The sequence below is a fragment of the Acanthisitta chloris genome, unplaced genomic scaffold, assembly GCF_000695815.1.
Source record: "Acanthisitta chloris isolate BGI_N310 unplaced genomic scaffold, ASM69581v1 scaffold25017, whole genome shotgun sequence".
In the NCBI taxonomy this organism is placed as follows: domain Eukaryota; kingdom Metazoa; phylum Chordata; class Aves; order Passeriformes; family Acanthisittidae; genus Acanthisitta; species Acanthisitta chloris.
Window position 1 is genome coordinate 4,272 of NW_008684629.1, and position 22,635 is coordinate 26,906.

Consider the following 22,635-nt stretch of genomic DNA (forward strand, 5'->3'; position numbering starts at 1 on the left):
CAGTGGTATTTTTCTACCTCAGATGAAAGTTAAAAATAAATCCATAAAACATGTGGAAAACAAAATAATTTGACAGTACAGTCATCATAACAGCACTGATCTGATTAGAAATGGTATAGGTTTTCAGATACAGAACTCCTGACAGTTTTGTATTTCAGTAATATGATGACTAGTAGTAAGATGTGCAGTTGCCTACTACTTTAAGTTATTTTTCTACCTCAGATGAAAGTTAAAAATAAATCCATAAAACATGTGGAAAACAAAATAATTTGACAGTACAGTCATCATAACAGCACTGATCTGATTAGAAATGGTATAGGTTTTCAGATACAGAACTCCTGACAGTTTTGTATTTCAGTAATATGATGACTAGTAGTAAGATGTGCAGTTGCCTACTACTTTAAGTTATAATTGACTGGTACACAGACTATTCAAAAAGTGAGAATTAAAAAAATGCAGTGACCAATCTTACTCTGATCACTCACTTTCTCTGTGCCTATTTAGGAAAGAGAAGAAAAAGTGTTCTGTCATTTACATTTAAAAAACAAAAAGATACCACAGAAACCAAACATTATCTAAAATTGTTGATTTCTTCTTTTTTATTTCAACGTTCATACCTTTGACATATGGGAAGAAGTCGCAGCCACAAAAAAGTTAGCTTTGTCAACAATTGGTATCAAAATCTATGTGTTGTAAGAATAAAATGATATAAAGAACTAATTACTAAAGTGTGCAGTGCAGAAACTTGGCCTGATTTGGCAACCTGTGACTCTTTACTGTAGCAGAAATGCCTATTGCTCTTGTAAATGAGGCAAAGCTAGGCTACTGACAACATTTAAATCCTGTACTAAGGAACAGTAACTTCAAAAGAGGTTCTCACTAGTTTTTTTTGCAGGTAAACCCCTGTATTTTTTCATCAGCTGCTGAACTAGAATAAAGTATACTAACCAAAGTGTAAAGGACATTAAAACCCTTTTTGCCAATTTCCCTAAAAAAATCAAAACCAAGAAAGCCAAACAAATAATCAGTATTTACTCTCAGTAAATATTCTGGGGAAAACTATATTACTGAATATCTTTATCTTCATGGATCTTAGAAAGTAATAATTAGATCGGTTCTAATTTAAAACATGGTCATAAATCAGAAGTCAAATCCTCAGCTGACTTAACACTAGTGCTATTTTTACTGATTTCAGTGATGCCATTTTAGTTTCTGAGGAGAATCTGCTTTCAAAAACTGTCTTCATTAGTTACCTTAAGATGACACACTAAGATACATAAAACCCAGTGCTTTTAATAAAAGCCTTATATTCAAGCCTTATATCCTTGTATTTTCTCATGCTCATATATATATGTACCTAGGAAATGCCTCTAGAATACAAAATTTTTCTCTAAAAAAGGAAAACAAAAGAACCAATATTTACAATATTGCAACAATAAAATAGGACCACAATCCTGTAACTTCGAGAAATATTTTCACACCAGCTTTTAAGAAATAGAAGCCAGACTTACTGAAGAAAGACTCGAGTCTTCATGAATGCTTCCAAACAAATCTGGAGATGAAACATCACCTGAAAGACTAGGAATATTGTTCAAAAAGTGAGTAGTATAGTGCTTTTGATTATTTGATACATATTAGATTGAAATGGACAGGAATAAAACAGCATCTTGTTTCAAATCCCCTCACACCAGATTATAAAGCAACATATTCTTAAGTTTTTCCTTGTTACTCTTGGAAACTCAGGCTACTCTGACTTGCTTTGGTCTCTAAAGTTGCTCATGAGCAATTATCAAACAAACAAGCTTTGATGAACTTAGCAGAAATATTAATAAAAAATAGAAGAAAAAAGTCAGGGGATGTTTCACCACGATTAAACATTACTTAGTGACAATGTAAAGTCATGCCAAGAACGATACATCTGCTTCATAAAAAGTACCTGCTCTTATTTCAAAGCATCACTAGTCAGAGGCAAAAATATTCACAAGAAACATGAAATACAGAAGGGATAAAAACACCCCCCCACTCAAAGTCACACAAATTCAGAATACTACACCGAATCTTATTTCTTTTTACTTACTGTGATGTATCTATGTCACCATCAGGTTTGGTGCTCAGTTGCTCTAAACAGTCTATAAAGACCTAAGAAACAATAAATCAAGACTTACATTTTCCACCAAAACTACAAAAAAAATTCTTACATTCACTTTTACTACAGCCAATAGAAGCAGTAAAAACATCACCTTTCTTTGTCTTAAACCTTACATAAATACAGCAATGTTTTAGTTACAACTCTAGAATGCGTATTTTCTACTTGATATGCATCATAGTTCACACGCAGCAAAACACAGGGATTTTTAATCCTGCTAAGTTATTTTCCTCATGCATGTCTAAAATTATACAGTGATAATCTGCTGACTTCCAAAGAAGACACTGTTAATAGTTTTCAAGTGTTCAATCTGAACAGTGGATCCCAAGTAAACACTGCAGAAGCCTCACTAAAATTCATTTTTGGCTTTGGCTCATGATTTCTTATTTGATAATACTACAAAATGGTTTGAAAACCTGAAGCTTGCTATTAACTAATTTCAAATAGATTTTAAAAATAATCAGATTTTGTTACAAAGAATATTGGCTTCTGACACAAAACCTAAAAGCTAGATCTTCAGCTGATGAAAATCAGCATTGCTCTTTTTACTGCAATATATATTGATGTTAGATGGCATCAGTTCAGCAAGCGTCAATCGTCAGTAAAATCTTGAACAGTCACAATCAGGAAAATTCTTGAATATGTCACTTACCCTCTGAGGATTTGACATCATCAGATATAGCTTGTAAGCTCTACATACTTTTAAAATCAAGCTTTTTTCAGCATCCCAGAATATACCAGAGGAATAACACAGTCATCAACTCATGCTTCATTTTGGGAGGAGGGCACGGTACAAAGCACACATTTTTTATGGTCACCTGTGTTCACAATTTCGTACTTCAAAGTGCTTGAGTTACCTGCATGATCCCAATGCTTAGCTGGCATACATCCTCCTGTGTTTTCTGCTGCTGGAAAACCTGAAGATGCAAGCATATTATTTCAACAGAACAGCTTCACATGGCCTTATTCTCAAGGAAGGCCTGAGTAACCTATCCCTAAAGAGATGACACAATTAGGAGAATGGCTGCTGGGACACAGTGCTTTCTTATGGATCAATTTGAACTTTTCCCCATCCTAAAAATGGGAGAGAGAATACAAGTCCCAAAAAACAGTTTGATAAGCATGAGAAGATAACATACAAAAACGAAGGAAGTCCTTGTACACATGACACGTATCATTGCTGGCTAATGGAATTGTAGAAAAAGCTCCCAGGATACTCAAAGATCTTTGCATCCTGAAAAGTAGTATTCATCACTCAGGTGACCTGAATCACTACAGATTCTTCTGAGTAATGGTCATTAAGAAATTGGACAGGCTAGCCATAAAAATTAAAACATGGGAGGAGAGAGCAACAATACCCATATGGAGAGGCCCAAGGAAGTTTGGAAAACTTCCTTAGAACACTGAAACCTGAAAGAAAACATCAGTATCATGATCAATCAGGGCCTCAAGGTACTGAGTGGATGGGGACAAAAAGTTGAACTGCAGTTCTACAAATAGTTTGGATTCCACACTGAGTAAAGACTAACCCCCTTTTTTTTAAAAAAAAGTAATGTCTACTACTATCTGAAAATTACATGAGTAGCATTTTTTAAAAAAGAACAGTTTTAAAGACTTAAATATAGGCTCAATCTGCCCTGTACACACAAATTACCCCTAATAAAGGAAGTAAAACAGAATTCAAAAAGCCAGCAGAAGTGAGAAGAGTGTACATGGAGGGGAAAAAGAAAAAAGGGAAAGTCATACCCCTGGATCATTCTCTGAAAGTTCTTTTTATGTAAATTACTTTTGGGTTTCAGAACAAGTATGAAAACAAAAGCAAAAATAAAAACTTACACTGGCTTCTCCAGGTTTGCAGTCCAGCACAGTTTTAAGAGATTGCAAGGAATGGATAATGCACTGTTCAAACTGGGATGGCTGAAAGGCAAATGACTTGTTAGACAAGCATGTCAAATGTATACTACACAAATGTATGAAAGCTTCCAAAGTATATGGTAAGCTCTTTATTTCAAATTTATCTCAAACAAGGGGGGAAAAATCATAATTTATATATTACCAGAGGACCCTTTTGTAGTGAAGTACTTTTGCACATAAGTTATCTACAGAATTATTACCATAGATCAATCCACACTTTTCTATCTGAATGAGAGACTTCTACACCAAACAGCCTCCTCTAAAAGGTTCGTGAAAGATTTTTACAGCTGTCTGGGGTAGCATTACAGGTGACTGTGACACACTCCCTCTCCCTTGATCCAAACTGGGATGAATTTCATCTGGAATATCTGATATTTCTGCCTTCTGCTTCAGCAAAAGATTTCAAAGAAAAGCAGATTGAAACTGCTTTTACATGGAAGAAAAAACCTCAATTGGTTTAGGGGCCTTTTTCTACCTTCAGGTTTCCAAACCTGAAGTATGAGTGTCTTTATACATGTATCAATATCACTCTGAAAGTGCAAACAAGTTCACAGCAGAGTCATTAGTCATTTTTTCCTTGTCTTTCTCTCTTCCCTGATAAGCCACACTTTATTCTTTTAATGCATCTGCCTGCTGGTATTGGGCAGGAAGCTGTTGTACAGGGCAACATGAAGCAGTCACTGCCCCAGAAAAGAGACATTATCCTACTGGATTTGGGTCAAAGAAGTGGAGAAAAAATGTTTCTAAGCCACGAAAACTTGCTTTTCATTCAGTAGATAGTTTATGGCATGTCACCAAGTTTAGGCTTAGAAGCATCTTTTTTTCTGCAAATAGTGGAGATGGATTGTGAAACTGATGCCTACTGGGCAAAATGAAAATCGTGAAAAAAGCCACTAAGACAATCTGTATTTATTATTTTTGGATTCCTTAAAATAAAAAAAAGTAAGTGCTGCTCTCTGGTTTTTGCTTCCACACAACAAAACACCACACCTCAGGAGAGGAAGGTTGTTCAGACATGAGATTCTTCAGATATTATGAAGCTGAGAAGAGCTGGTTCCATGTCTCACTGTATCTTTTACCTGGAATATAAGTGCTAAAGGAGTTGTTTCCTGCAAACTTAAAGTACAGTTTCTATCTTAAGCCTAAAATGTCCCCAAAGAGACTGCCTGGCCCTTTTTTATACCGGTTAATTTTCGTCAGTTTTTGCTGTAATATTACCATGCTGAACTCCACTTTAGCAGATAAATAACCTTGCTAGGACAAAACATAGTCAGCTTCCACCATTAAAATTTGGCTTGCTTTACCCATGGCCTCAAAAGGTGTCTAGGGAAGTGCTGTATGCAAGGAATTACTGTGTGATTTATAAATACAAAGAAGACTTAAGCAGTTTTTAAATAAAGATGGGTTAGTGTACAGCACAAACATAAAGAAACAATGCTTTTGTGGAAGATCCTTCCTCCTCCCTCCATTTTACAGATGAATATAATGAAAACGGAAAAGTTAAGGGACTTGCCCAAGCCAGCAGCAACTGAAACCAAGACCAGAAGCTGCAAATCTGGTTGTAGTACTACAATTGAACAACACCACTCCTTCCTACAATATGTATATTGTGACTGCTTAATGCCCTCCTACTCAACTTCTAGCACATATTTATAGAAGCAAATAAGAAAAACTAAAAAAGTCTGTGGAGCATTCTCTTAGATAATACACACAAAGCAACTCTTCCTCCCACAGGCCTTTTCTACTTTCACAGATTGTTTTTAAGTCACACCTACAACGTGATTGCTGTGTTTTAGGCATTACTCATTACTGTTTATTTCCAGAAAGCATCTCACTAATTTATCTGAATTTGGTTTCAAGGCATTGGTTGTTTGCATGTAGGCAATCTCCTAAATTAGTTGCTTTTCAGTTCAATTTCTCATTATAACATATAAGTGACCTATTTGTTTAGCTACAGATCAATGCCGTGGTACTGTGCCTACTAAGTTATGAAGCATTTTGATGTGAACTTGTGACCTCAAATATGATTTTTTTACTTCAGTAAACCAACCATCCCTAAAATAAGATGCTTAACAATGGAAGTTGTCATTGTTTATCTGATCAAAAGCATGCTAGAGGTCAGCAGTAATTATACTGGCACATTTACATAACCCAACTTAAGGCAGAAAGCCATGCTACATATCACGATGCCCAATTCTCATTTACTTTTGTCTCTTAATACACAGCACAAATCTGCAAAATTTTACTTATGCTGAGTTTTTTTCCTGTTTTGCACCTTGAAAAATAGTGTTGTCTAGTAGATCTATTAGCACTTAAAGTTACTTCACATGTAATAGTTTAAAAAGTCTAAAAAAATTTTTGGAAAAGGAAGAAAAAAATAAATTTGTGTTTGGTAATGATGCCTGTTAACATTGCTGTAAAGAGGCAACCATTCAAGCAATTTTTAAAAATCCTCTTAGATTTTCATATTTTAATGAAACTATAGACACCAGTATATACACACATAGACAAAGTCCAAAGTAATTCAATTTTTGGAGAATACAGAAACCAGCTTTGTTACACATGCAAAAAAAAATAAATCCAGCAAACAAAGTGCCTACAAGACACTAAGTATACCCACCAACGATGTCAAACCTTCATTGTCAACAACCCAGTCTTCCTTTTCAGCTAATCTCTTTATATCTGTAAGACAGAAAAAGAGGGGGAGAGGGGGTGGGGTGGGGAGAGAAGGTATTCATTTTCATTATTAAAAACTCCTTGAACTTGAAAAGATAAACCACAGACATTGGGACTGCAATGACTAGGCATACAAGCAAATTGCACTAAAAGCTTCAAAGCTTTCAACACTCAAATGACTAAAAATGGAACTCATACATGGTATGCTGGTGACACCACACAGAGAAGCATAGCTATGATATATGGCAAGAGTTGTATGAAGCACATCGTTTACTGGAAAGCTAAAAATCAAGGAATATTGTGAATGCTTTGGGTTTTTTTGATTATGTAAATTTTTAATCACAACATAAAGCACTGCATTTAAGAACCCAAATCTCTAGTCTATTATACTTCAGCTCTTAATTAAAAATCAAAGAACAACTGTCCAGCATTTTAGCAAAGTTTGAAAAGACAGCATATTTCATATTCAGAAGTATAAAAGAGGCAGAGAGTCCCCACTCAGGGTCAAGGATCCATGGTGTTAGACTTTCTTCAAAAATACATGAAGGCATATGCAAAAAGACCCACTCTCTTCCACTACCTAGAAGGTGTCAACTTTTACAGGCTTAATGAAGCTAACAGGAGCTAACTCAGAATATGAATCCAAAGCTCATGCAGTATAAACACGATTCCTCTATGGATGTGTTCATTCTGCATCATCACTGGTTTTTGGGCTTAATCAAAGCATAAACAGAACAAAGATGAAGTGTGTGCAGCTTGTGAGGCTTAGACATACAGTTTTTCTACACACATATTGCTCATCAGAACTGTCTGTGCATCATGAAACTCCCTTTTAAATGAGCAAAAGTTTCAGGCAATTACCATCTCTCCTAAAAATCCAAGGAAAAGAGGGTAACTAATGCATGCTAAGAGCTATCTTCACTATCTTGGTGTTTTAATTAGCTGAAGTAAGAAGCTTGGTACAGTGTCACACTCTGCAATGCTACATCTCATGGAAGGATAGGCTTAGTGAGCATAAAAAGGGATTGTGCAGTACAATTACTCCGTTAATTTTCTTATTTAGCAAACCTCTTAATTGAACTGATATTCTTGCACAGGTTTAGATTGCACTGGTCAGCCTTTACATGTTTTTGTGGTTGCACATTTTTGCATTCTGTTCTTAGCTAATACAAATATAAAACCCCCCCAAATTTCTTTCTATATTACACTGCTCACAAGTTCCAGTCAAATACATTCAGGAAAAGCCCCTGTCTAGTCTGGCATTCACATAACGTGGCTTTCATGACCTTTATGACCAGTGACCACATATGGGAGGGAAAGAACATCGACTGCGTCTCAGGTCTGCTGTGTGCATATGGTGTTTAGAAGACAACAAAAAATCCTGTGCATGGGCAAGTTTGTGGTATTTGAACACCTAAAGTGTTCTATTGAAAATGTTTACTATATCTGAATGATTTTACCAACTTACAATACACAGCAAGAGAGGAGACTGAACTTTCTATCCGCACCTTATGCATCTTGTATTTCAGAGATATTAGAAAGGTGAATTTCAAGTTCAGGAGGAACCTTTTTGACTTACGTATTACAGATGCAACTATCTCTGAGATACATTTACATAGTACCACTGGAATATCTGCTATCTGTTCTTTCACCTGTTGCCTAATAGTAAGTTTCTCCAAGGACCCAATTTACCTGGTCACGTGCAGAAAAAAAACCCATTATCTAAATACATTCAACAGATACAGTTTTGCTTTTGTTGTCAAAGAACAAAAAAACCCAGGGTCCCACAGATAAGGCATGCAGTGCAACAGTATGGAATGAGAGTTATACAGGCAGGCCCCTTCTCTCCTTTTTGATGCTATAGCCAATACATAGAACTGCTTCACTGACAGGGGATGGAAGCAGTGGTCAATGAAGGCTGCACTTACAGCTAGATGAAACAGATAGATTACCCAGCCAATACAACATACTGGCATCTTTAGGGCTTTGATTTCTTTTGATTCAAGAAAGAAAAGTATGACTAAAGATGTTTCAGACCAAATAGAGAATCATGCACACACAGACTTGTAAATCAGCTTCTATAAAAAACTAAGGTACAGACTACCACAAGAGTGTTTCCTACACAGCATGTGTGTGGCCAGCAATCAGAACATATGAGCAGAAACTCCATCTGAACAAAGAACTGGGCTATAGCTATGATGCAACAAGTAGGCGAAAGTAGTAAGAGAGCAGACTTTTTTCACCACTGATCCCATACTGGAGCTCTCTGGACTGCACTGGCAAAGCTATGTAGAGAGCTCAGATTTGATAAGCTGAGGACTGTCAGCAGAACACTTCAGAGCTAGATACCTCTTTGCTTGGAAACAGCAGGACATCTGAGGAATCACAATTCTTAGCCAGTCCAATAAGACCATTCTCATGTCACAATTAAAGAAAATAATCTTTTTCACCTACCACTAAGAAAAACTAAACAATTGATCTCAATTTTTCTACGTGAAGAAAAAGAACAATAAGGACTTTCTCATACTTTAAGTGAAATCTGAAATAGTAGTAATACTTTCCAAATGGAGTTTTAAGGAGACAAGACAACTTAGGTACTCACTTGGCCAGCCAGCTTGATATTAATGCTGAAGAATAATGTTAGTAGTGAAATGGGATTTAATAAAAAAATTAAGAGCCAAGAATACAATTCATATCAATATTGTATCAAATAAACCACAGAGGCCTAATGATTTGTTGCCACCGAAAGTTTAACAATTTGCTTAATATAGCCACCTATGCTTGGCACACTTAGGCCTTGAGTAAAACTCTCAGCTTCGTGTCAGTCTACAAAATAATCATATGTTAAAGATTAAAAATGTGAGATTATAAAAGCCCTTTTTTTTTAAATTGAGTGCAATTAGTCTTTTGCAAAAAAGAAACAAAACCAAAAAAACCCTGCTAATTGAATTACTAGATCAATCTGCCCTGATTCTAAGAGACATTTATTTCTAGAAGAGTTACTTAATTCAAATTTAAGTTTCAGAGTTGAATACAAGATGGCAAGATGAATGGCCTCTGATGGCAAAGAATAACATTGGATTTAGAGAGTGTATTACAGGCCTTCACAGTTCAGACATTTATAGCAAAAGTTGAGTACACAGCAGGAAGTCTTGGGGATTACAATGTTAGTAAAAAGCCTTGAAAATCACACAACTGAAATCCTTCTTAAAGGGCTGTGGGGTTTTCTTTGGGGTTTTTTTTTTGTCCTTGGCGGTGAGACATTGCTTATGTAATTCTTCATGTTATAGAAATACTAAAAAAAGAAATTAAACTATATTTCCAATATGGAAAAGCTGCATCATGAGATAAATCACTTACACTGTAAATCTGTCTTAACCCAAAGGAAACGAAATCTAACCAATGGTATTCATTAGACTAAGGGAAGAAAAGACTCATAACATATTTCTATCAAAAAAACAAAGTACTTGAGTAACTCTTGCGAGATATTACTGAACTGGGAGGAGTCTACTGCCACCACAATATCTATAACACACATGGTTATCTTTCAAAACATGATTTAGCCTAATCAGATGCAAAAAACAAATGCCTGTAAGCGAAGAGACCAGTGGCCTTCTATTACCTTCAGCTGTGTGTTGCAAGGTCACTATAATGCAACGTATACGAAGGTCCAGAATAAGATCCTGGATGATCTGAAGCATATCATTTGGTATCTCAAGTGCAGTAAGAGACTCAGAACTAAGCCTGGAAAGCAAATAAAGTTAGATGAAAGTGAAAATCTGCAGGTTTTTTTAAGCTGATATAACTCCACTGAACTTTTTTAGACATTTTCTGTGTATGTAAATACAACAGCTCCATCCACAATGTATATTTGAAAATCAATTACTCCATTCTGAGAAGATTAATTATTTACTTAATTCAGAAGATTGAAAATACAGATTTTTCTCTAACAATACTGTCATCACAGCAACATGCCAACTTTATCTACTGTCTTCTTGTACTTCCCCATCTGCCCTCCTGCATCCATCTCTTGTCCTATGATACATGCATAATCCTTATGGAGCAGAAGCAGCTTTTTCTGTTGCTTTTAGGTGAATGCCTAGATCAAACACTAGATCCACAACAGGGTTTCTGAGATATTGTTTACCTGCATGACAACATGAACAGTGATTAAACTGTCATAAATGGTATGTGGCTGTGCATCAGACTGCCAAGAGTATACACATTTAAGGAACCAAAATACAGTTACTGCATCAGCTGCAGAGTGAATTAATTCATTGTTTTGCTTCCAGCTCTGACCAGGCACAAATCAGTGTCTACTATAGGTGAGGATGGAGACATTAATTTCTGGCTTTTTCCTTCAGAAATAGTAACACAGCAGCTGCTTGCAAGAAATAGCATTTCAGCTTTTGATTCAAAGGCTGCAGTTGTGCTCAGACTTAGGGGTAGAAAGTGAGATTCACTGCTTTTATTCAACTACTGGATATTTAAGCAATGACAATTCAAAGGCAGCCATTGCTGTTTGCCCTACTGCTAATACTGAGCAAAGCACACGTGATAGGAAGTGCCAAAGAGGAATAGGAAGGCACAAACAAAAAGTGGAACATCATCCACCTGTAGGCTCCAGTTCCATACCCTGGTGTTGGGCACAAACCATCAAACCCCACCAGTAACCAGACCACTCTCCACTCAGCACTACTGAATTTGTAGATTACACAAATCTGCACTCTCTCAGCCAGCTAAGAAACACAGAATGTAAATACCCATCTGTGAGATATTTAAGTTACTTTAGAGTACACATAAGTCCTGTCCTTCAGAGCTGATTCCATTTCTTAGGAAGCACACAACTGTCATACCACTATGATCATCTTTTTCCTCATATAATTCAACCTAACAGATACATACCTTTTGTATCTTTATAATTAGGCAAAAGTCTTGCCAACAATGGCTTGCTCACTTGCCTGCATAGTTTTAACTTATTCTCTGGAACCTAGTCACACCGGGCAATGACAGAATGTGGTACAAGAGAAAAATGGTGCTACCACCCCACTTTAAGCTGTGTGATACATATAAACAAGCAGAAAAATTAACATCACAAAGATGTAATGACAACTCCTTGTTATCTAATATTGTGAGTTTTATCATTCTGAAATACTAGCAGACAACAGAAAATCATTTGTATGATGACAGAAAAGAGTAAAGTTCTAAAGAGCTTCAAAATGAGTTCATGTTACCAACGACGAAAGTAAGACTTAAGCTCTTACATAACCTTGCAACAGATAAAGGTTTCATGCAACATGCAGACTCTTTTTGGGAAGAGCCCACCTTCATCATTGGTGTGAGTCACAACAATTTTTCAGATTGTCAAAGTGTGGGGACTTGAAAAGTACTTGAAGCACTTGCACAAACTTCTGACCTGATCATCACTGGTCAGTACTCTATGTGAACACGGTATATTCAAACACGGTATATTCAGTTCCTCTTCTCCAGATAGCCCCTTTTATTCTCTACTTTTGACCACTCTGCAGCAAAGTCTATCTCACTTTAGTAAAGTGCCATCACAGGCACTGGTGAGAACACAAGGTGAGGAAAAGAGTGGGAGGGAGAGAGGATTTCCCCAGCTCTCAGTTCAGTTGATCATTAATAGGGCAGTGCCCGGAAAGCAAGAGGAGATTCTCTGAAAAAGAGACTTCATATATCCTATAACCTCAGCCTGGATCTTATCTCAGATGGCAGGAGCACAACTAACTTTTAGAGAATCTGTTGGTTATGTTTCCAAGCCAATATTACAGATGTGCAAGTGCTAAATTCTAGAATAATATAATTTGAGTGAAACTGGATTGCTTCTCACAAAAGGGCAACACCAGTGCCAAAGACTGTTCCCTTGTCCCTTTGTATCTTTTCATCAAATGTCAGTTCAGTTCGTTCTTAAACTGGAAGCTTTCCATAAAATTCAGTCAGAATAACAAACTTCACATGGAAAATATTTTCTAAATGCTTACAGTACAGATAATGTAAGTGACAACAGACCTCGAGAAAGTGTTAAACAGACTTGACAACAGGTATGTATTACTGCTAGCTCTATTCACAGTAAGAATATCTACATGCAATTATAACTTTTCCTTTTCTTCATCTATGCTTTGCTTGCTACCTGCTTGGAAAACTCTATATAAAAAGTACAGCATCCTACCCAGGTATCCTACTACTCAAGTTTCCAAGAGATAATGACAATTCTTGTAGCCCTCATGGACAAACGGAAGCAAGTTTTGTGTATCAGTGAGACATATTGTAATTAATGAGATGTACATTACTAATTTTATAAACAAATACAAGCCGAATGACAATATAAGCAGGAGTATCACCTTCCATAAACTAACTGTAATGGTCAATTAGGATGTAGGAATGATACTACAGTAAGAAGCATGATATTTTCATCCATTTTGGCAGTGATGGGAAGACATGTAGCAAATTAAACAAACAATTGCTTTCTACCCTAAAGAATCAAATACTGTTTAACACATTGAGTGTCTACGCTGTACCAGGCAAATATTTTATTCAAACTTTTTTCATAAGATGCTATGGTAAAAAATGAAATGAAAATTTCAAGGTAAGCAATGATAAGGCTATATCATGAGACGTCATTAATTACACTTGCATATAGAAGCATAAATCTTCCCTAAACAACTTTTTTTGCAATACTAGTTTTGGAAATGTTAACATTCCAACAACTCAGGGTATTGAATGCAATAAACCAAACATTTTGTCTTAAAGCACATATTCCAGGAATAGCATGATTTGTAGGCCCACATATCCGTTTACCTTACAGTCTGGATAACATGTGTTAGCCACTGGCCAGAAAGTTCAGACTTCATCTCCCAGCCACCATACTGCCTTGATTCTCCTTCTCTGAGGCTGAATGGAAGCAAGGCTCCACGGATAAGTTTTACCAGAGAGTGCATCACTTCCTGAATCATTTTCTGAATCAGAAGAAGGGAAAGAAAAATCAAGCAAAAAGCTCTAACAAGATGCTTAAGCAGCCATGTACTTGCTATACACAACAGCTAGAAATGTATGATTTACAGGTGTCTCCTCCTGGTAGAGAGAAGAAGACAATGAGGTACAAGGGCACACATATGATTTAAGAAATCTGATTTTCAAGGTGGTAACACGAAGGTATCTTGCCGCGAAGGACAACCGAAAGAAAGGAAGGTTTCCTTCCACCCCACCTGCCCCAACTGCTTACCTTGAAATCATTTTGTCTTTGCCTAGCATTTTTCTTTGATCTTTCCATTTGGCCAGATTTTTCAGCAGTCTTGTGAAAATGAGAAAATTGAAAAGTGTAAGTATCTTATAACCACTGTTAAAACAATTCTGAAAAAGGGGTTTCAAAGTGAAGAAGTGAAAACTGATGAGTTTATGATGCAATTATAAAAACTGACTCATGGCATTTCAATAAGCAAAGACTATATATCTCAAAGAGCTCTACTGACTGTAGGTCAGTACACTAATGTTTAATTCTGAGGAATAATGTGTATCTAAGACAAAGTCAGAGAAGCATAAGAGTAGCTCAAGCAATACAAACTTCCTGAGGACCAAGTTTTCTCACTGCAATGTTAGTGAGAACTAAAACACATATAGTGCAATTGTGCATCAAGTTTATATGAAGAAACTCTATTTTTTCAGCATGGAAGCTGATCAGAGAAGGATATCACTGTGAACTGGGAGACAGTTCTTGGAATGAGGACAGTTTGGAACTGCAAGATGTGAGGGGGAGGGTTGAGGGGGTTTTGTTTGTTTTTGGAAGCAGTATTTTGTTGACAATGCTATTTAAATAATTCAACTAATTGTAAAAATAAGCAGTATTTTCACTGACAGTTCACTTCTTTGAAAACAGAGGAATGTGAATGCACTTTGCATGAGACAGTTACGGTTGAAGAAAAACATGGTTTGACTAATAGTCTTCCTGTTTGCAGTTCTATAGTCTTCCGTGGAGTCTACTGAGAACACAGTAGAGTAAATTATGCTGAAAAAGTTATTTCAAATACTAGGTTAAGTGCAGATGTAGAATTTCATAGCTAGAAAGTCTCCTGGTTTATGTTTGCACAGCAACATCTACTGGACAAGAAGTGCAACAACACGACAAGCATGTTCTCAAAGAGAATTATTTTACTTTCAAATAATTGAAATGCTGTATTTTTCAAAGTCCCTCTTTAGTTAAAGCTTTTAAGATTTTTAAGGTAAAATAAATAATTTGAAGTGAGCAAAAATTAATAGAAAAATTAAACTGCTTAACAGTTTTGAAAAATACATAGCTATGAAACTTGTGCTTTAAAAGCTCTAAACTATACAGTTTCAGACAAGGAGTACAATATTCAAGTCAATGCTGCATATAATTCCCACTTCTCTCTTCTAAAGACTTAAAAAGAAAATCAGCTGTATTCCTTGAAACCTCAGGTAACAACTTAAAATTCATAGTTTTGCAGCTGAATTAAACAGAACAATTCATAGATCTTTGATATATTTTCTTTTTTTCCTTAGTGGTTTTGTTGAAGACCAATCTTAAACCCTTCCTCCACAGACAGACCAAAACTATCTTGTGGTAAGATCAACGGTTACTATTCACATATGTGACTTCACCTAGAGTGATTCAAAGAACTCAGCTTTTCAAACTGTTGAAATACCACATAAATCTTTAACTGACAATAGTTTAAGGCATATAGTTAACCTTTCAGAAGTAAAAAGAACACCGCCCCTAAACCCTACAAACTGAACAAGAGAAAATACATCTTGAATTTCATATGTGGAGATCTTCTTTCCACATATGTAAAATGTCTTGTAAGACCTAACTGAAATAATCCTCCATACCATTTTTTCACAGGACTTTTCTTAAAAAACTGCTTCAGTCACCTTGCTTCCTGACTGATGATATATAGCAAGCAACATGGTTAAAGAAATTTCTTCATGGACAATGAAAATATGTACTGTTTCTGACAGAAAAACATGTACATTTTCAGTCTTGAATGCAATGTGATGACAGATATTCTTAGGTGCTCTAGAAGAAGTCTTCTAGCATATGCCACCCTCCCACTCATCCTCAACTGATTGTGACATGCAGAACACACAGGAGGAATGGGGCATACCATCCCTCCTCTCTCCCCAAGAACTTGTGGGGCTCCTGTAAGGACCAAAGGAGAAAAAGAAATCAAACATAAGGGGATTAATTTCTTACAAGCTCAGAATCTGGACAAAAAGGAGCATATTTACCTTACTAACAGGAAAACTATCTCCTTTGTTTTTTTAATACTGTGAAACAATGTTTCTTTCAGACATGAATAAGATTACTGCATTTTCCACTTGCAGTCATTTACATGAGCAGAATTTCTCAACCTTGTTTACAGTTCAAGCCTCTGTTTCCCTAGAAATTGCTTTCCTTTTCATCGTATACAAAAAAAACCCCACCCCAAAAATCACAGTAACTTAACAGGTGAATTTGTAAAGTTTAATTTCCAGTGACACTGCTGTCAAATATAAAGGCTGACACTTCCCTTATGGAATTAATTATTTTTGTGTAAGTCAACAGTACTAAGATTTATTATTGATTCTACTTCCTGCACTGAATGTTATAGGTAAATGCCACATCTTTCTTTTAATATGTCAAATGAAAATCACAAATAGAATCTTTTTCACCAGAGCTATAATGCTCTGCGTATTGTGTTCAGCATATAAAGGGCTATAGTACCTATTAGTATCCTCATATGAAAATAGCATCCAGATTTATAAACAGTGGCAATAAATGGAACGACTGCTTGATAAATTAATTCTTTAGTTAGAGAAATGGAAAGTGAGAACATAAACTTCCAAATGTCCTTTTTTTCCAAGACTTGTGTTTTATTTTCTACTAACGATGCAAAGAATAGTAGATATCTGACTGCAGTTCTGGATTAGGGCTAATTTTGTAGTGAAATACTGCAGACCTGATAACTTAAGAATTTAAACACAGCAGGACATTGTATACTACTCACATCAAATTAATTATGAGATGTGTCCTTTCAAAATCTGTTAAGTGTGCATATAAAACCAGCATGTGTCATGAATCATTACTTTTATTTGGCCCCTATTTCTTGGATTACCAGGATTATATTTCATGATTTGTAAAACACACATCATCTGAGCAAGAAGGACTAGAAGCACAGGTGATTGCAGCTGACTGCAATTCCAGACTAGACTCACTATAGTGTGTCCATGAACACTACTCTAAGCCTTGGTCATTTTGCAACTCTGTTCTTGAACCTAACCTCACGTCCAAATACTTAAAACTCAAGAAATGAGTACTCCTTTTCCAAAGAAAGGAAACAATACTTTTCTGTATGACTCTACTTTTTACATATCTCTATCCTGCATGCAACGTGCTATTTCTTCAGACCACCAATGAAGGGCCAGCTATGAGTAAGAGGTGAAAGTATACAGATACTGAGTCCAGCAACTGGAACACAGCACACATACCCACAACCCCCACTGTCAAAATTTGAAGTAATTCCACTGTATGCTTACATTCTTTTAAAAATATAAAGAAATGTCTCTTTTTAAAGTAAGTTGTCGCTTCTTCCAGTAAAATAAAATACTTCAAACAATTATTACAGACCTTTGTTACTTGTAAGTAATTTATATAGAAGAATTCATACCTCACTGAATAAACTTCCATTCACATAAGAAATCCAGAGCTTCCAGAAGTTGGGCAGCTGACTTACAACGAGCTTGGTCAACTTCTCAACAAATACAACTTGCTGTGGAGCTTTGTATCGTGAAGCTAGAAAGGGGAGAGGGGATGGAAAAAGCAACATTAAAAATTTTTACAATAACTGAAAGAATATACTACTAGACTGCTGATGCTTTGTATTACACAAGTGACTACACAGTATATAGAAAAGCTTTCACGCAGGAAAGAAAACATTTAAAGCCCAGCCCATATATGTGTACACAACTTGTACACATACAAGCTCTTTCTTCTCATATGCTTATAATGTGCTAGCACTATGACAATATATACGGAGTAGGTCCCTTTGCAAGGATATCTAATGCAATCCACCCAACAGTCCATTCAGCCAGTCTTCTGTCTTCAAAACACTCTAAAAGGTAAAGTAACATGAACGCAAACAAGACATTAGAAAAGTTTCAAATGATGAGGTGGTTATGCTGAAGAAACAGGGCTGCTAGGATGGGTTAGTGATTCAGGCAAACGGAAACTGGAAGATCTGCTTTATTTCCAGCACAAAAAAATTTCCCGTGTGGTCTGGGGCAAGTTGCCAACTTCACCTTCATTTTCATTTGCTTGGGAAACTCTTTAATCTTAAAAACAGGTGATTCCAACATTGCTGTTTAAACTCAAGAAAGGTGTCACTAATTAGAAAATGAGATTACTGGATAAAGAACACAATCATAATGTGTAACACTGCTGCATCTCTCACATCTTAATCTATTTATATTCCTAGTAATCTGGCTATTAAAACACATCAGGCAAATAGCTTACATGTTGGCAATAGGTAACTTTGCTCAGTTTCTTATCCAATGGGGCACAAGGAGGTTGCAGGGGTATAAAGAGAAAGCTGAACAGGGGTAGAAAGAAAGTACTAATTAACACAGAAAAGAAAGGAAACTTTGTGAAATATTCTTCTATAACCATCTGCCTTCTTCATTGAATCTTTCTCAATTAAAATGTTTTAACAAAACAGGGTATCAGCGTAACAGTGATAAGAGACTTGCATTTCACCTCAACTTTATAACACTTGAACAAAGAAATTATGTATTTTTTGAAAAAAAACCCCAACAACCCACCCAAACAAACAGCCAAAAACACTACTAAAAAATTAAAACCACTTTAAAGTGTCATGTTTGTTTGGTGTGGGTTTTTTGTGCATAAACTCAGGTCTTTTACAAATGATAAATTTTAAAATACAACATTATCCTACATAATGCTGTTGAAATGCAGGAAAACGTTGCATGAAATAGCACTTTTTGTATCTACTTTGCTAGAGAGTATTGCCTACGCAGAACAGAAATTCACCTAACAGCTGCCTAAAAGGACATTATATAACTAGTAGGCTTTACTAGAGCCTATTTTACTGTGTTTGTAGACAGTCTTGATCTCCTTGAAGTACAGTATGCCTTCAGCAGCATCCATTTGTGGAGGAGTGGGTCAAATTCTTGTCCATTTCTTTAGTGGAGAAATAAACATCTGCACTAGCCAAAATGTTTTTTCTCAGGTCCAAAAAATTTAGGGAGGCTGGATTAGCATTTGTAAATAAAACCACAATGGAAGCCCGGAAAGAGGCTCTGACTTAACTCAAGTGCAACTCTGCTGATAGTGATAACGATAGGAGGCATCAAAACTTCAAAGCTCAACTAGAAAAGCTCATAGTGTGAACTCAGATAAGATACTTTTGCCAGCTTGTTTTATGACTGTCAAAGAACTGGTCTAGACCCAGTAGCAGAAAAACTCTATTACAGTGGGATTGAGTGCACCCTCAGCAAGTTTGCTGACGACACCAAGCTGTGTGGAACAGTTGACATGCTGGAGGGAAGGGATACCATCCAGAGGGACCTTGACAGGCTTGAGAGGTGGGTCAATGCAAACCATACTTACAGATGTCTTTTCAGGAAGTCCATAAAACTGGGAGGAGAGTAATATGAAAGCAGACCAAAGCCAGAAATTTCTTCATAAAAACTTGCTTTATGTAAAAAAGTACTTTGGTATGAAATGACCTATCCTGTGAAAAACATGTTTTCTGTCTCTTGTGATGTCACCATCCAAAGACTCCTGAGATGAAGCTGTTTGGACAAGAGTGTTGAGGACACTTACGACACACAAGGGCTCAGCTGGTTGTGGACAGACTGCTCAAGCTTAGTCACTTTGTTTCCCTTTCTGGGTTTACAGAATTGGAGAACATGAACCATATATGTGAAGCCACAGCGCAAATGCAAGAACCATCTTAGCAAACACACACAAAATGTATAACAACAGCAAAAGGTGGTAGACAGTAGGTGGATACACATTCAAAAAAAAATTCTGGTTTTGTAGAAAAAGACTCATTACTTTGACTACATTTTAATAAGCAAATTTCAACTATTGAACTGCTCTTTGCTTGCAAAAAAACACAGAGGACCCCTTTAGTAAGCATCAGAATGTATGAGAAGAAAGAATCGCATTTAGCAACAAACCAAAGCAAACACAGAGTGTGGGTTTGTGTCTGGGTTTTTCTACTACACCACACACTGGACACTGGGGGCTGCAGCTTTATTTTTGCGAATGAAACAGATACCTACCATCATCACGGCCCGACTGAAAGCTGCTGCCCCTTTTCAATGAAGCAGTTTGACTGAGATGGCCAATCGGTGATGGACGCACATCACTGTCCAGGTCTAACATGGGGCTGTGAAGCAGTGGATTGCCTAGGGAGAGGAGGAGAAAACCCGAAAAGTTAGAATGATTTTGCGCACCGGTTGACATGAAACTGCAGGCGGAATTCTAATTTAATTTAGTGATACAAAAGTGATCTAATAATAACATTCTTAATCTTGGCTTATTTACATTGTTTGTTCATCTATATCAATGCTTTTCAATAACACCACTATTGACTTTTGCAACAAAGCCAAAACCACAAGTACCATGTGGAAAATACCAGACTTCAGTCTGTATGTTTCTCTGTTTATAAATAATGCCCTACAATTAGTTGCTTGAAAGCCACAGAAAAATATGTATATATGCAATTAGTGACACAGCCCACACATTTTTTCCTGATGTATGACCTAAATACACTTTTCACCAGCAGAAGTTTCTTATGTGTCCAGCTGAAGCAGTTAAGGGCAGAGTGTTCAACTATTACTCAGCTCTTTGACCTCTACAGAGTTCAGATAGGAAGAATTCACTGATTCAAAGCATGTTTATTTTAAATTTATGCTGGTATCAGACCAGCATGGCAGAAAAGATATACCTAGTCATTTTACTTCAACGGCTGAGACTTAAAAGAGCAATATTAAGTATCATGAAACTTATCACAAACTTCCAATAGGTGACACTATTGGGTTTTAGTTCATTTTGAAACAAGTTCTTCCTCCTGTATTTCTTTAACGGCTTTTAAAAGGAATTTCCTGTGGCCTTTTCACTGTGGCATTGTCATTACTAAGCTGTCAATTCCCCCACTCATCTTATGACTGTTTGTACTGTAAGACACCTAAGTAAATAGATGCAATTTGCTACATTGTTCACAATTGTGACAGACACACTGTATTAACTGACTTGGTGAATCCATTCATACTATGTTTAGCCTGTGCTATGATTCTGTTCATTGTTTAACTTCTACACCACTTATTAAAAACAACTCGTCTTTATGCCACCTTTAAAGCTGAAGAGTTTTCAGCAATATAAGAATCTGCTGCAGTGATTTAAATGTATTATTCACTGCCACCACAGACAAGATCCACACTGAGTTTGAACATGGATTTGTGGAAAGACTTTTCCTTCCAAATGAACTGAAAATACAAAATAATGAGAAAACAAAAACTAAAGCTTTCAGAAGTTTTTTTCAGTACATATGTGCAAATAGTTAATTGTGGACATGCAACTACCCATTTAGCAAGAGATCAGTGCAAAGTCATCAGCTTTTATGATTTAAACATCTATGTCTTGTAAGGCATATCTTAACTTCCATGAAAATAGTTCAGCAACCTTACAGCATCAAGTAAAACCGAAACAAATTGATTCTTCTCCAGATTAAAACCCCAGCATATTCACTACCTTACAGAAATCCTATACAGAATGAAAAGAATATTGTATAGAAGACCCTGAGAAATTTTAAGTGCCACATAATTCCTGGGCTTCCAAGAACATTTGACTGAGATTCAAAATATCCGCATTTATTTGAAAAAGAAAAAAAGTATGCCAAGAAGGCCAAATCAGAATTGTCACAGGCATTGCTATTCAAAACATACATTAAAAAACCCAAACCCAGCCCAGTAAGAGTGCAGTAATGTTATTTTTCACAAAAACTACAATTAGAAAAAGCCGTGATGCACACAAAAAATTCCCTCTTTGATCCCTCTGCCTAGAATTTAAGTTCTCACCTTTCAAACACCTTGTTAATATGAGGAATTTCTTGTAAACAGATGGTCTCTAAAAATGACAGTGCCAATTTAAACTCAGAATTAAGAAAAACAGACACACTTACTAAAACATCTAATGTGAATTAGTTCAATTAAAACCATTTGCTTGAGGTAGCTGAAAACCTGAAAATTCTGTATTGCTGCTGATACACTAACCCCACGCAGCCCAAATGGTTTATATATTCACCAGTAACAGAAAACATGTAAAGAATACCCTCTTGTTCCACCAGAAAAACCACATCATCAGTTTTCAAGCATACCAGGAAAAGAAAGTTTAACATGAACTAATTTCTTAATTGGTTGTCTAGCATTACAAGCAAGTATAACACAGCAGCAGGGAACTACAACAGCGCATATACCCTCAGGACTAATAAACATCTGGACTACATTAGCAAAGCTGATCTTGCTTTCACGCTACCAGAAGATAGCGCTTGAAGACTGCATACTAACACATAAATCTTGTGAAAAAACGTAAGAGTTAACTTAGAAACAATTTTTCTTCTATCCCAACTTGTTCCCTCTCTGGAGCCAGCAGCTTAAACTTAGCAGCATAATGTAATACAGTGAATTAATAGTAGTATGGACTGTAGACAATAATATTTACAAACCTAAATAAATTAACCAAATAATAATTTACTGCCCATTCATTATTTGTGTACTATTTCTACATTCCTTGATCCTGAATATAGAACAGCAGCAACCTGAAGTTTCAGGAAATTAACTTTTGACTGGGCTAACATATT

At 36.2% G+C, this 22,635-nt stretch overlaps 1 protein-coding gene across 1 annotated transcript in view; it reads right to left on the minus strand.

The window, feature by feature from the left end:
* The window catches only part of EXOC2 (exocyst complex component 2), a gene marked incomplete at its 3' end in the record, with an annotated part of 69,869 nt that overhangs the window by 923 nt on the left and 46,311 nt on the right, over positions 1–22,635 (minus strand). Inside the window, exons 11-20 of the mRNA XM_009079422.1 lie at positions 20,057–20,182; positions 17,419–17,543; positions 13,980–14,048; positions 13,556–13,713; positions 10,359–10,480; positions 6,681–6,742; positions 3,983–4,063; positions 3,004–3,063; positions 2,078–2,139; positions 1,512–1,578 (exon numbers count right to left, since the gene is read on the minus strand). Of these exons, the coding sequence (XP_009077670.1) occupies positions 1,512–1,578; positions 2,078–2,139; positions 3,004–3,063; positions 3,983–4,063; positions 6,681–6,742; positions 10,359–10,480; positions 13,556–13,713; positions 13,980–14,048; positions 17,419–17,543; positions 20,057–20,182 (932 nt within the window). The remainder of the gene's footprint in view (positions 1–1,511; positions 1,579–2,077; positions 2,140–3,003; positions 3,064–3,982; positions 4,064–6,680; positions 6,743–10,358; positions 10,481–13,555; positions 13,714–13,979; positions 14,049–17,418; positions 17,544–20,056; positions 20,183–22,635) is intronic.